Source organism: Podarcis pityusensis (assembly GCF_964106645.2).
Source record: "Podarcis pityusensis genome assembly, chromosome: 3".
NCBI lineage: Eukaryota > Metazoa > Chordata > Lepidosauria > Squamata > Lacertidae > Podarcis > Podarcis pityusensis.
Genome location: NC_138026.1, coordinates 36990787 through 37005102, shown reverse-complemented (window position 1 = coordinate 37005102; position 14316 = coordinate 36990787). Strand labels below are relative to the sequence as shown.

Below are 14316 nucleotides of genomic sequence, written 5' to 3'. Positions count from 1 at the left end.
GATGGGAGATGCCTCAGAGATTTTCCAACCAAAGACAGGGGTAGAGGTCACCTGGGTTATGCTTATTTGTGATTTTTAATTTTTTTTTGCACTACTAAAAGTGGTCTACTAGACCAAGCTCTTTATCGTAATATTTCTACATATTTAGCAGTATTTAACCAAATGTTATCTCTGAATATATTATTATTTGGAATAAACTAAAAACTGTCTCACAATTCACTGAAAACCAATCATCCAGTATTTTTTCTTGTTTTTACTCCTTTTCAATTTAATCACTCTATGCACGGTACAATATAATCATGTACATTGTAATAATACTCAAATTACTATTGTCTTCTCCCAGTATGGCAGTGCACAAAGGATACTGATCTGTTTGTGGTCTTCGAAAGTTCTCTGGTAGATTAGCTTCGTAGAGTAGCCTTGCCTTGGTATTTCCCATCTCCTGCATGCACTAAAAGCAATAGCAAAAGAAAAAAGATGGACCATTTTAATTCTTATTGCAAACGTCATAACCATTTGTACGTGAAAGTCATTACTATCAAGATCAATGGGACTTTTGAGTATTTATAGTTAGAAGTGGCCTGTAAATGTGCGACTATTCAAGCAACTACTTTTGTAGTCATTTTTCGCAAGTATCATAATATTCTGGCTTTAGGCCTTTTCATGAAATCTTCTCACGGAATTATATTCTGCAAAAGCAACAGTGCTGACGTGCCTTGTATGCTTTCTGCAAGGTAAAACTTTCAAACACAACGAAAAGCTTAAGGTATTATTCTTGACTGATATCTTGCTACGCGTAGCAAAACCTTGTGGAAGTATTTCAGAGTTCTGCACTGTTACAAGGAGCAGTCAAGATTACTAAATCGAATTTTTTTAAAAAATCAGGCAAAAGAATGCTCATTTTGTCAGTTCCCCCCTTTTTTCCTTTGACAGCAGGTAACTATTTTAAGCATAAATAACATGTGCATTGTACAAGTTTTGTCTTGTTGGGATAAGGTTGCATAGTACTGCCTAAGTAATGCTAAATTCTATTGTAAGTTTTTGGTAGGGAGATATTATCAGGCACTTTTAGTGTTGAGGAAATGGTAATATCCCTGTTGAAAATGTTTCCGCTACCATAAAATATACTGCACACTGCTTTTATACCATAACATAAATTGCTTCTATATTTTTGATGTTGCAAGTACTGTATTTTTTTACAATTGTGCTTAAACTGCCTTTTGATAATTAAATGTCACATTTCTAAAAATTTATAGAATTCTACTTTAAGTGTATTAATGGACAAAATGATAGTTGACAGGAACAGGTCATCAGGCTAAGTGAAGTTATGTTTTTGTTGAAAAGCTGGATAATGTAACACAAGTGAAATGCTCCTGTAAACTGAAAATCCTTAAAGACTGTCGTCAGAAACATTGAAAAAATAGTGGCTATTTTGAGATAAGGCAAAACAGGACTGATTTATCAAACATGTTTGTGACACCCTCCAAAAAGCAGGTCTCTCTTTTGGAGAATTGCCAGGGTGCATCTTGATTATCAAAACAACTGGGACGATGCTCCCCCTTTCTTCAGCCTGAAAAACTGAAACTGATACTATTACCACCCTGATTATTAATGAGGGCAATATGAAGGTTCTCTCTGCCTTCAGTAAAAATCACCACTTTTTTTTTTTAAAAAAAATTGCAATATACAACTTGATTGATTGGGATCATGTTCTGAATATGGAAAGAGCCCTAAGAAAAATGGGAGAAACTATGCCAAAATGGATCAGGCTATGAACAAGTGAACAAAATAGAGGGCCAAAAGTTTCAGGGCATCATTCACTTCATTGGCTAGAAAGCTTTTAATACTGTTAGACTATGCAAGTTGCCACAATACAAGTTTGGCAGCAGAAAGACAAGCTATTATTAGCATGGAATGTCAATCCATTTCATTACTCTTTTCACACAGAAAATGGCAGCTGTCATGTGGAAGCAGTTTCAAACAGCCTTCAATATGTAGTCTTGATATTTTAAGTAGATATGAATACTGAAATCCGCAAGGGAAGCAAACATAGTGGCTGCTACATAGTGTCCTCCTAACGAAAATGCCTCTAACTAAATAACAGTTGTTGGTCCTTTTTTTTTTTTAAAGGTGGGCAAGAATAATCCATTTTACCAATTAAGCTTGTGAAATAAACTTTCCAGAAGATTTCTGCCGCCCCCACTACAATTTTAGTTTTCTTTACCTGTATTTGTTCTGGTGTCCATTGGTCCAAGTTGACAGACTTGACCCTTGATATATGAACCCCCAGATTTCGATGAATTCCAGCGCATCTGATACAAATAAAGACACCTGTGTTCCAGGAAGCCCATCTTGGACCTATGGGAAATAACTGATATGAAAATATTGCAAGATCTGGCTATGTTTTAAAGTAAGTTTTATTTCGGGCATATAAATGCAACTGTCAGTTTAAGACTATCATTCAGACAGTCCATTTGCACATATTACTGCATGTAGGCCTTTGCTTTTACTTCCCAGGCAGTGGCCCATTTGCATAGCATCACAAATTGCTTTTCCAACTCTAGGAAGATAATAATATCCAGCAGTCCATTGGATCAAAGTCTTCTACAGTTATAGTTCAGTGGTTGCCAATCCAGCACCCTTGGTTGCCATGGCACCTGTGAAGGCTTCCAGTGGTGCTTGTTGGCAGGTGTCCCAGACTCTGAGCTTTCATTTTTTAAAATCTCTAGCCCTCTTAGAAAGATAGATATTGGGACAAAATAGGCAGTTCCATTCATTCATTCATTCATTTTCTATACCACCCTTCACTGGAGGATCACAGGGCAGTTTACAATATACAATATAAAAGCACAAAAACACATACCATAATAACAAACACAAACAATAATCCCCCCTGCCCCCAGTTTAAAAGGCCATAGATTGTTTAATTAGCCAAAGGCCTGTTGCCTAAAAATATGTAATGAAGGCGCCAGACGAGCATCCCTGGGAAGAGCATTCCACAAGTGGGGAGCCACCACAGAAAAAGCCTGTTCTCGTGTTGTTGCCCTCCAGGCCTCTTGCGGAGGGGGCATGCGAAGGGCTCAAATTATGATTGCAGGGTCCAGGTTGGTTCATATGGGAAGAGGTGGTCCTTGGAGTATTGAGAATTGTGTGAAATGTGAGTGGTACAGTACCCTATGGCTGTGTGGTAGGATGTGTAGGTGGAAATTATGGGAATGGTTGCTTGACCAAATTATTTTAGTGCTAGAAGGGAAAACAGGCAATCTGCAAAACATAAGGAATAGTCCCATGGTTGCACCTACACTGACCCAAGATGACATGATTGTGGGGTGCCATAGGAAACTGATTCACATGATAAAACACAAGCACATATGGCCCTTTTGTTACGTCACAGATTTAAATTCCATAATGGTCTCAACAAAGTTAAGTTGAACTCTTATTAACAAAAGATTTTTGTATGTTTTTGAAAATTAAAGGAATGATAACCCAAACAACAGATTTGTTGGGTAGAACTGCCTCAGGTAAAAGGCACATTCAAATGGTAGATCTTATTTACTTGATCAGTGAAATTTTCAGTGCTACTTCATGACAGAATAACACACACCAACTGTTTTCACATGGCATTTTATCATTATTTATATTGCCCATCTGTATGTTTTGAATATAAGCCTGTGTATTAGACTACACATTTCATTTAAAAACAAGAACATCCTTCTAACTCATTTAACATTTACAACTAATGCACTCAATGATAAAATATGTTATCGGCACCACATGTGAAAATGCCCAAATGGCAAGAACAAATTTAAGGGTGACTTATGCCTTTACAAGTATCCAGCTAGCATCATAGCCAAACATTGGAGAGACCTGTTAGGAGTAAGCATGAACTAATGGTATCAAATAGTATGGGAAACAGCCTTTTTAGAAAAACTAACCAATAAACTGAAACTGACATGGGCACAAATAGAAGATGCCTTCACCGCCCGGTATGGTTCCCCTTTATCACATACAAAGCCCAACAAGTCAACAACAAGAATCCGTTGACAGCATATGTATCAATCTGGCTAACCTGATGCAAAAATCCACACACACACAAAAACAAATCTCACTACAGCAAACCAAACACAACCAACCACACCCTAGGCCACCCCCCAACCCCTCTCACCACCAAGGAAATACAACAAGCGAATAGTAAGAGAACCCATACAAGTGACGCTGACACAAAACCCCACACATACACTAAGTAGAAGAATAGAAGAATAGAAGCAGAACCACCTGAGCCCACCCCACTCACCATTCCTCCTCCCCCTCTTTTCTTCCCAACCTAATACTACATGCAACACTAATGTCTCACAACAAATGAAACTGATCTGTAGAAAACACAACTTGAAAAAAGAGACAATGCACGTATTTTTGTAAACTAAGATAGATGGATGGATGTATACATAGATAGATATAGTATCCAGCTTCCTCCTTTCCAAGGGTGCAAATGCTACTGCAGGGGAGAGAGGAAGATGAAGGAGAAAAGTCCCAGCAAATTTGTTATACCCCATAAGGACTTATAGCCTGCTGTGTCACAGCTACTTCCAGAGAAGTCGTGATTTATTTGAAAGACTGTCACAGCTGGTGGGCCACTCTCTTTTATTTAGTCTCAGCCTTTGGGCTAGAAAAGATCCTAAGTAATGGCCATATTCTTTTTTGTTGTGCTGGTACAGCAATAGAACACTCATAATGGAATCTCCCCCCCCAAAAAAAAAATTTCTGCCAATGCACTTTGGGAGTTTTTAGAACTCTTAAGTTTATACATTTATTTAAAGTAGGGGTGGCCAATGTGGTGTATACAGCAACTCCCAATATCACTGGCCACTGGTCATACTGTTGAGAGTTGGCAACATCTGCCAGTACACTGATTTAAAGCGTTTTCCCTGCGAGCTTTCAGCTAATATGCTTCCAGAACAGTTTAAAAACGGTCAATAACCAATGAGATAGTTCCTGCCAGCAGGCTCACAATCTGAAAGACTCAAAAGAAAAAAACAGGGATGGCGACGGTGAAAGGAAAAGCAAAAACAAACACTTACAGTGATTGAAAAAAAGTTCGGCTGAGTGTGATTATCTTTCTCCAAACTAACCATAAGATGTATCCAAGGTTTGTGCTACAGTTTACAGCTTGTAGTTTGTCTAGGAGAGCTCTAGGTTTGAAGACATTCTAAGACAAACTATGGTTTAACTCAGTGTAGCAGCAGAATGACCAGGGAGGAACAAAGAAGCTGCAATCTCTCTCCAGAAGGCTGCACATTCATGCTAAGCCATGGTTGCAAACCATAATGTGCAAACCAGGCCATAGCTGGTCTTGGATCAAAGACAACGAAGTGGCCCTGCTTCCCATCTCACCCTTTGTTGTAGTCTGATGGATTGCCTGCTGCTATATTTTGCTCTGTTTCTGGTTGGATTTTTTTTAGCTGTTTTTTCTGCTATGAGTTGGAATCAATTTATAATAGCTTAAGATTAGCTTGAGCTTTGTTCACCAATATTGCTTGTCAAGAGACTGGCAGAAAGATGCAATTTTATATCATTTTATCGTTTGCAACTTTTAAATTTTGTAATTGGTGTTTTTGTCCTGATACTGGTCATTGACTGTCATAAAATGACTTGCATTTGCACTGTTAGAGTACCTCTGAAGCCTACCAAAAGGTCTGAAACTCATAGTGAGCACATCTGTGGCAAAATTGCATGTTCATGGGCTTAATGAGAGGGGGGAAATAATTATTAAGTGGGAGAGGTAGCCACAGAAGCCACTTTCCCAGGTCATCTGTTTTATACATATTGGATGAAAGAGAAAGTACCAGCTCAATCATTATATCATAAAGTATCAGACATACTGAAAAAAAGCTTCAGAGAAGGGATTCTGGGTCATGATATGGTTGCCCAGGAATAATTATACTCTGATTTGCATGAGGGTATTATAATCATACTTCTCAAAAGTCATTGTGGTTTCTACAGTGAGCTATTTAATGGAGAAATAACATCAGAACAAACAATATGCTTTCACTGCACAGCCCAACATCTTTGACAACTAAGTCAAAGATGGCTTTGACATTTATTCCAGCCATTCCTCAGTATGTGCATATATGATCAAAACTATTGAGAGTTTAGATATCATTGCTCCAGTCTACATATGCTAATCTATTTTGAAAATATCCTCTCTTCAAGAGTGGATGCTACAGCTATCTCCCATGGGTCTCACTTTTTACCTTTCCTCACAACTTCAGCATAACAAGCAGTACTTCAAACATCTGTTTGTCTTTTTTTGCAGTAATCATCTATGCAATTATGGGGAGCACATCAACTAAGAAGGCAGAGGAAAAGCTTAGTCTTATTTTGATACAAAGCCACAGCCAACCATCTGTCAATGTTTCTAAAGACACACAGCTGGAGAATAATGCAACATAAGATATACTCACTTCCTTAAAAAATGGCAATCCTGCTCTCTGCCATATTTGAGTTTTTCACATATTAAGGACAGCTTCTATGTCTTGAACCTCATTTTTCACAATACTGACCTTATTTTAAAGCAGCAAGTCCACTTTCTATAGTATGGCTGAAAATCAGAGTCTACAAAGTTCATTTTTCAGATTCTCCCAACATATATAAACTGATACACTTCCTGATTTTTTTCATAAACATCGGTACCAAATTTCTATTTGATTATTGTTGTAAACTTCACCCTTCCAACACTGAGGGGTTATTTCAGCTGGAACATTTCAATAGGTTGTTTTATTCATTAGATGAAATCCGTAACAGTATGCATCTTTCTTTGTATGCTACTTAAGAACATAGAAAGCTGCCTTATACCAATTCAGGCCATTGATCAGTACTGTCTACACTGACGAGCATCAATTCTCCAGCATTTCAGATAGGGGACATGCCCAGTCCTACCTGGAAAGGCCAGTATTCAGATCTGGGATGCAAAAAGCAGGTGTTCTACCAATAAGCTATGGATGCTCTGTCACTACTTACTATATCTCTCCCAATAAAGGATACAGGTTAAGAAGATTTCTTAGCATTTGCCTATCCCAGGAGTCCTATAGCTCTTATGCTCTTCATTACAGCCAGTTTTATCTGGTATTCTAATAATTCCAAAATACAGTACTGTTCAACAGGAAGCAAACTAAATGCTTAATGACAATTTTCACTTGTTTGGATTAACAGCTCCACCTAGTGGCACTGTTAATTTATCCATGCAGAGAACAAGCAAACCTGCCCTTAATTCTTGGAAAACCTATAATCAGTTTACTTTCTTGGTGAAAAAGACTAAACATAATGGCCCAGTTTTAGATGCACAAAATAATCAAGTTCCTATGGAACAATTCCATTAGTCATTTGCATGTTAATCTTGTAGAGCTAAAAAATGCATCAATTTTGATATATTTTGATTTTCAGGGGTAAAGGAGCAGGATACAATGAGGTCTCTTATAACCATTTTCCAAAAGCTGCTGTCTTTATGAAGACCTGGTTATTTACCTGCCGAATGAGTAAGTCTAGCAATAAACCAGATTCACACACACAAATAATTATATTGTCAGACATGATTTAAACAATATCAAAGGTACCCCTTCAATTTGCATTCATAATAACTTGTGTGACCCATTTCTATAGAGAGAAGGGATGTGTGTATAACATCCATTACATGTATTCTTGCCGGGAGCCTTTCTTAATTTTCTTGCCTTGCTCAATAGGTAAGACAATAATTTTCTACAGTGATACAAATGAAAATATACGCTAAATCAGATTATACACTAGAAGTAATGATAGAGCATCTATGGAATTCTACATGGCAGGAATCACAACTATGACAAAAACTGGAGATATTTGCTACTTAAACAAAGAGGATATAGCCCTGGCAGAATACACTTGCTGATGCTAATCTAATATAGCTGCAGGCATAAATGAAAACTGCAAAATTAAATCAGGGAACTAAAGTAAAATTTAAAGGCAACAAATTATTCAGAAAACTAGGCATGTACTTGCATGCGTGCACACAGACACACAGTTCTTGATCTAATATTGGAGCAAAGTAACTGACAAACAGGTTGAGGGTCAAGTAAGTTGCAAGATCAGGAGGTCTGAGAGCATATCTCCTTTCGTTTCGTTAAACTATTAACAGTGGAGGAGGAAGGCAATCCCATCAGTACTATGTCACTGGGGAAAAGGGGTGTATTCTTTTCTTCACCCTCTTGTTTTCCAAATGAAAATTATGTACTCAAAACTATTTGCCTCATGGGGGGAAATGTACACATAGCTGTGGGATTCCCACCCCCCACAGGCTAAAAAGAAGCTGAAGGTAAAAAGTTTTCACTAAGAAAATGGCACGGAATGAAAGGTTAAATATTTTTCTCCCTGTGGCTGTTATTAAACTATTTTTAAAAGTAAGAGTTCTGATCATGGATCTCTAAATGTTATATCCAGTTGTGCTGCAAGTTTCTTCAACACCTGAATCAACTATATGTATACACAAATTAGGTGAACAGTGAAAGTAAAATGCTTAAATTAATCTAGCACTCAGTATCTTAAGCAACACAATTTTTCAAAACCTGAGGTGCTCTTCTAATACAGTAGCTTCCAAACTCTTTTTCTCATGCACCACTTGAAAAATGCTGATTGTCTTGGCAGACTGTTAAAGGTTTCTTATGTCTGTTTTAGCAACTGCAATGCAACACAGTTTTGATTGATTGATTGATTGATTTGATTGATTATATTTCTATGCCACTTTTCATTCCAAGTAAATCCCAAAGTAGCTTGCAAACAATAAATAATAATAAGATAGAACATAAAAGAACATCACAAGTACAGCATAAATCTTATAGAATAATTAAAAAATTGATCAGTGAAACAATTGAAATCTATAAAACATTGTTAAGAAATCAACAATTAAAAATAAGCTAAAAAAGCAAAGTCATATTATATGATTAACAAATCAATACAGTATTTACAATTTATAAAATACTAACATTAACAAAATAGCAACCAAAAAATAAACTAAGCACTATTAAGTTTAAGTTTATGACTCATAATCTCTCTATTTAGCTCATTAAAATACGCATACACATACTGCCTGTGGGAGGAACTCCCTTCTGAAGTTTCCTTGGGCTGGAGGATGGGGCAAGGCAGGTGGGAAAAGCCATTACCTACTTGCCAACAGTCTCTCTCATACCTCATCTGTGCTAGATACTGTATGGTTTTACTTGTATTTTATTGCTTCTTCTATTTCTCCACAGAATTAAAATTTTAATGTAATAAAATACAACACAAGAAATAAAAGCAATAAAGGAAGCAATAAAATACAATTAAAAATCAATATGAATAGAATCAGATTTGGAGAGGACCCCATGGATCATATACTCCAACCCCCTGCAGTGCAGAAATATGCACCCATACAGGGATCAAACCTGTGACCTTGGTGTTATAAGCACCACGCTCCCCAACTGAGCTAATATTTAATATAATGGACACGTCGTCTCCTTGTACAGTGGTACCTTGGTTCTCGAATGGCTTAGTTGTCGAACAAATCGGCTCCCGAACACCACAAACCTGAAAGTGTTCCAGTTCGCAAATGTTTTTCGGAAACAAACGTCCGACGCAGGTTCCGCTTGAGTATAGGAAGCTCCTGCAGCCAACTGGAAGCCGCACCTTGGTTTTCGAATGGTTTCGGGAGTCAAATGGACTCCTGGAACGGATTAAGTTCAAGAACCAAGGTACCACTGTATTCCACCAAAAATCCACAGACCACCTAAATGAAGCTCACAGACCAGTTTTGGAAACTCTTCTAATTAAAGGGACCTGTTCCTACGGAAAAAAAAAGTCAACTGACATCAATCCATCTGTTCAGTTGTAGCAAGAATCAGCTGACTGTTCACATAATCTACAAGTCATCTCCCAGAAAATTTTTTATACTCCAGTATTCCAGTAACTGAGAGCAAGGGTTTGAGTATACACTTATCAGTAACTGAAGTTTAGAGTTAAGGGAAGCCTGGATGACAAGACCTATGACACTTGTCCTGGAATAGAGCTTTTTTGGGAGGGGGGGCAAAGTTGTTGAGCTTTTTTCCTGCAAAATCTCCAAAAAATATATATGAAATTCTTACCTATTTTTTAGGAATGTCGCCAAAAAATCAACACTTCCAATATGGGCTGCCATATGCCCAGGTTTTCCCAGACATTTTTGCTGCTTTTCAAAAATTGCGCCTGGACGCTATTTTCGGAGGACAAATTGCAGCTATGTCCAGGAAATTTTGGACATATGGCAGCTCCAAGTAAGATCCTATTCTCAGTTTTGATGACCACTGTGCATACAGGGTTACCTCTGGTTACGAACTTAATTCATTCTGGAGGTCCATTCTTAACCTGAAACCGTTCTTCACCTGAGGTACCACTTTAGCTAATGGGGCCTCCAGCTGCTGCCGGTGTGCAATTTCTGTTCTCATCCTGAGGTAAAGTTCTTAACCCAAGGTACTACTTCTGGGTTAGCGGAGTCTATAACCTGAAGTGTTTGTAACCCGAGGTACCACTGTAGTCCTGTTATTCTAACTCCATAGATTATTCCTCTCACCCTAGATTAGCTGTACAGAGATTACCTTGCTAGATCAGATTAAACATTCAACAGGAAGAGATAAAGAGATCACCTTCCTTCGGATGCTCGAATTAGAGGTGGTTTTTCCAATCTGATCCTAAGAGATATTCATAATTCCCCTTGGAAAACTACAATTAACCTCAAATTCCGCTCTCTTCTCAATTTGAATTGTAAAACTGTTCTTAACTTAGAGTGTATCAGCCCGGCGGCCCTACCTCCAATTAAAAAGAAACTACAGCAACTTGACTTCTCTAACACAGCTTCCTATGCAAGAGGGCCGTGTTCAGGCCTAGCCCTAGCTATTCCACCCCCTGAAGGGATCCCTCTATACTGCTTCACAATTTCTTCGGAGGCTAAGCGAAGGGCCTTTACCTGTGCCCGTCTCAACTGTTTTCCTACAGCAGTTCTGTCGGGTCGTTATTCCAGAGTTCCCATCGCAAATAGAACATGCACCTGTAACGACACGGCCCTGGAGACTATGGAACATGTAATGCTCTTCTGTCCCAACTGGACAGATGAAAGATCTCGGTTTTTAACTCCCCTCGTGAATAAGCTTCATCTCCCAATCCAGCCTTGGATAGTGTCCCTCCTTTTGCAGGATTCTGATTGTTGGATTACCGAGATGACAGCTAACTTCCTGCTTAGTGTGATGAAGAGGAAAGCGGCACTAACTTCTTCCTTAACACCACAGCTGCAGTCGATACGCCGCACAATCGAACGAAGTTCCATAGTACAAGGACAATGGAGTTAGGATAAATCTGAGGAGCTGAAGGACCCTTTAACGGTCCTCCTCCAGCTTCAGCAGTTTTTTTTTGTTTGTTTGTTTCTGTACTATCTGTCGCTCAATGTTTTAAATCCCCTGTCGCTTTAGTAACCCCCCTTCCCCCCCCTCTTTTTTTTAAGTATTCGCCCAGGAAGATATCTACCTTTACCTCCCCACCCCCATTTCATGTTGTTATTTTAATGTATATCATGCTATGGCCACACGGCTAATGCAATAAAATCTATTGATTGAGATCACCTTCCGTTTGAAAAGGGTGAATGCAGAAGAATGATGCAAGCGTTTACAGGGCATGATAATGAAATAATGGCCTTGCAACCAATGTCTTCATATTAATGATGTTGAATTTAATGTTGCACAAAATTAGAAATATTTTCAATTTGTAAACCAAGTAAGATGATTTATACTGTGACAGTTACAGACCAGCTGATAAATCCTCGTCTGAGCCACAAAGTATAGAAACAAAATCATGTGGGACAGTCTACAGAAACTGAAGTGCTAGATTTTATGCCACGGTTCTCTTGCCACTTGTAAAACAAAACTGAATGTAGTTGAAATACACACTTCTATTTAATTTTAAAGGATCAATTGTGGGCATGTGGATGGAAAATTTCTTCCTCCATGTAGAAGATCTTTTTGCCAGAGGAGGGCATAAGAGAAGTGCCATTTCATTTTCTTTAACACAATGATGCTTAAATGAGCATCACTGTGAAAGCTACTTTTTAAAGCTACTTTTAAAATCCAGTCACCAAGAAACATCATTATGGATTAGGTACAGGCAGATTAGCCAAACTGAACTTTGTTTAAAGTAGAGGCTCTGCATCTGTATGATGGTCCCTACTGCAGGGATGCGTTTCTTCCAGTTCTGATACAACTGCCCAACAGGACCACTTGTCTTAAAACTTATATTCTCCCTTCTAACTTTCCTTATCTCTGTGAGCTCAATTTGAGAACCTATTGATAAGGAAGATCCCTTCCCTTTGGGGTATCTTTCCAGGGGTAGCTGCCTAAACCACTGAGGGAAGCATTTCACTTAAAGCACCTATAATCACAGTTACAGATGGGTAGCCGTGTTGGTCTGCCATAGTTGAAATAAAAAAATTCCTACCTGTAGCACCTTAAAGACCAACTAAGTTAAGTTCTTGGTATAAGCTTTCGTGTGCATGCACACTTCTTCAGATACACTGAAACAGAAGTTACCAGATCCTTCTATATATTGGGAAGGTGGGGAGGGGTATTACTTAGAAGGGTGGTGGGAATCGGAGATTGGCAGATAGCTGAGATGAGCCTGTTGACGACTCTTAACGACTGTAATAGGTCTTACAGGAAAAGGCAAGGGGTGAGAAGGTGAGAAATGGCTTAGTCATGTACAATGAGATAAGAATCCGATGTCTCTGTTCAGACCAGGTTTCTCCATTGTTTTAAGTTTGGTAATGAGTTGTAATTCAGCAGCTTCTCTTTCCAGTCTATTTCTGAAATTCCTTTGTAGTAAAACAGCTACTTTGAGATCTTGTATAGAATGTCCTGGGAGATTGAAGTGTTCTCCTACTGGTTTCTCTGTTTTGTGATTCTTGATGTCAGATTTATGTCCGTTTATTTTTACGCCAAAGAATAAACGGACATAAATCTGACATCAAGAATCACAAAACAGAGAAACCAGTAGGAGAACACTTCAATCTCCCAGGACATTCTATACAAGATCTCAAAGTAGCTGTTTTACTACAAAGGAATTTCAGAAATAGACTGGAAAGAGAAGCTGCTGAATTACAACTCATTACCAAACTTAAAACAATGGAGAAACCTGGTCTGAACAGAGACATCGGATTCTTATCTCATTATACATGACTAAGCCATTTCTCACCTTCTCACCCCTTGCCTTTTCCTGTAAGACCTATTACAGTCGTTAAGAGTCGTCAACAGGCTCATCTCAGCTATCTGCCAATCTCCGATTCCCACCACCCTTCTAAGTAATACCCCTCCCCACCTTCCCAATATATAGAAGGATCTGGTAACTTCTGTTTCAGTGTATCTGAAGAAGTGTGCATGCACACGAAAGCTTATACCAAGAACTAACTTAGTTGGTCTTTAAGGTGCTACAGGTAGGAATTTTTTTATTTCACCTATAATCACATCCTTGATATGATAAATTATAGCCCCTGGCAATTCTACATCTACTGGAAGTTCAGGGGTGAGTGTCATTATCATTTTGTTAGCCCTTCCTTTCAATAAAAGAAATGGATTTCTTGGATTGTATGGGTAGCGATCTCATGCTTTTCTCTTTTAATCCTTCCTCCCTACCCATGTTTCCTCTCCTGATTCAGGATTCAGCTAAGGAGAGCCACACACAGCACTAGTACATGCATGAATTGCTAGAACAGAAGCATGGACTTGGACTGGAGCAATATTTGAGTGCATATCCCATCAAAAATAATTGATGCAAGTATTTATTTTTATTTCCAGTTCTTTGTGACCCATACGTATCAAAGAAGTGTAACAAAGGATTAATATAGTAACACTAAAATACAGAAGAGATACCGGGGGGGGGGGGGAATAAAGCAATACTAAAACCAGCAGAAAACAGAATGTCTTATTAAAACATGAAAAGCTTGGGCAAAATGACTGGGTGGGACTAATTAGGCCCGTGGGATGGTGATTCCCCACCCTTTATTATTGTTATTATTTATTACATTTATATACTGCCCTTCATCCAAAGATCTCAGGGTGGTTCACAAGTTAAACCGTAACAGACATGTTCAGCCAGTTGTTCCTCAATTCATAAGCAAATTCATGCTCGGCTTCAGTTGTGAGTTGACTACAGGATCACATGACTCTTATCTTCTTCACCTCCTTCAGATGCCCAAATCCTTACCCCTCCTACGTGGTTTTTAATGTATATTTATTCAGAAAA

General features: G+C 38.4%; 1 protein-coding gene across 3 annotated transcripts in view; it reads right to left on the bottom strand.

Moving 5' to 3' along the window:
* The window catches only part of SMAP1 (small ArfGAP 1), a 68135-nt gene that overhangs the window by 37664 nt on the left and 16155 nt on the right, over positions 1-14316 (bottom strand). For all 3 annotated transcript variants that reach the window (XM_080998020.1, XM_080998018.1, XM_080998019.1), the window contains exons 2-3: positions 2225-2358; positions 366-451 (exon numbers count right to left, since the gene is read on the bottom strand). In XM_080998020.1, coding sequence (XP_080854146.1) covers positions 366-448 — 83 coding nt within the window. In that variant the 5' untranslated portion in view covers positions 449-451; positions 2225-2358. The remainder of the gene's footprint in view (positions 1-365; positions 452-2224; positions 2359-14316) is intronic.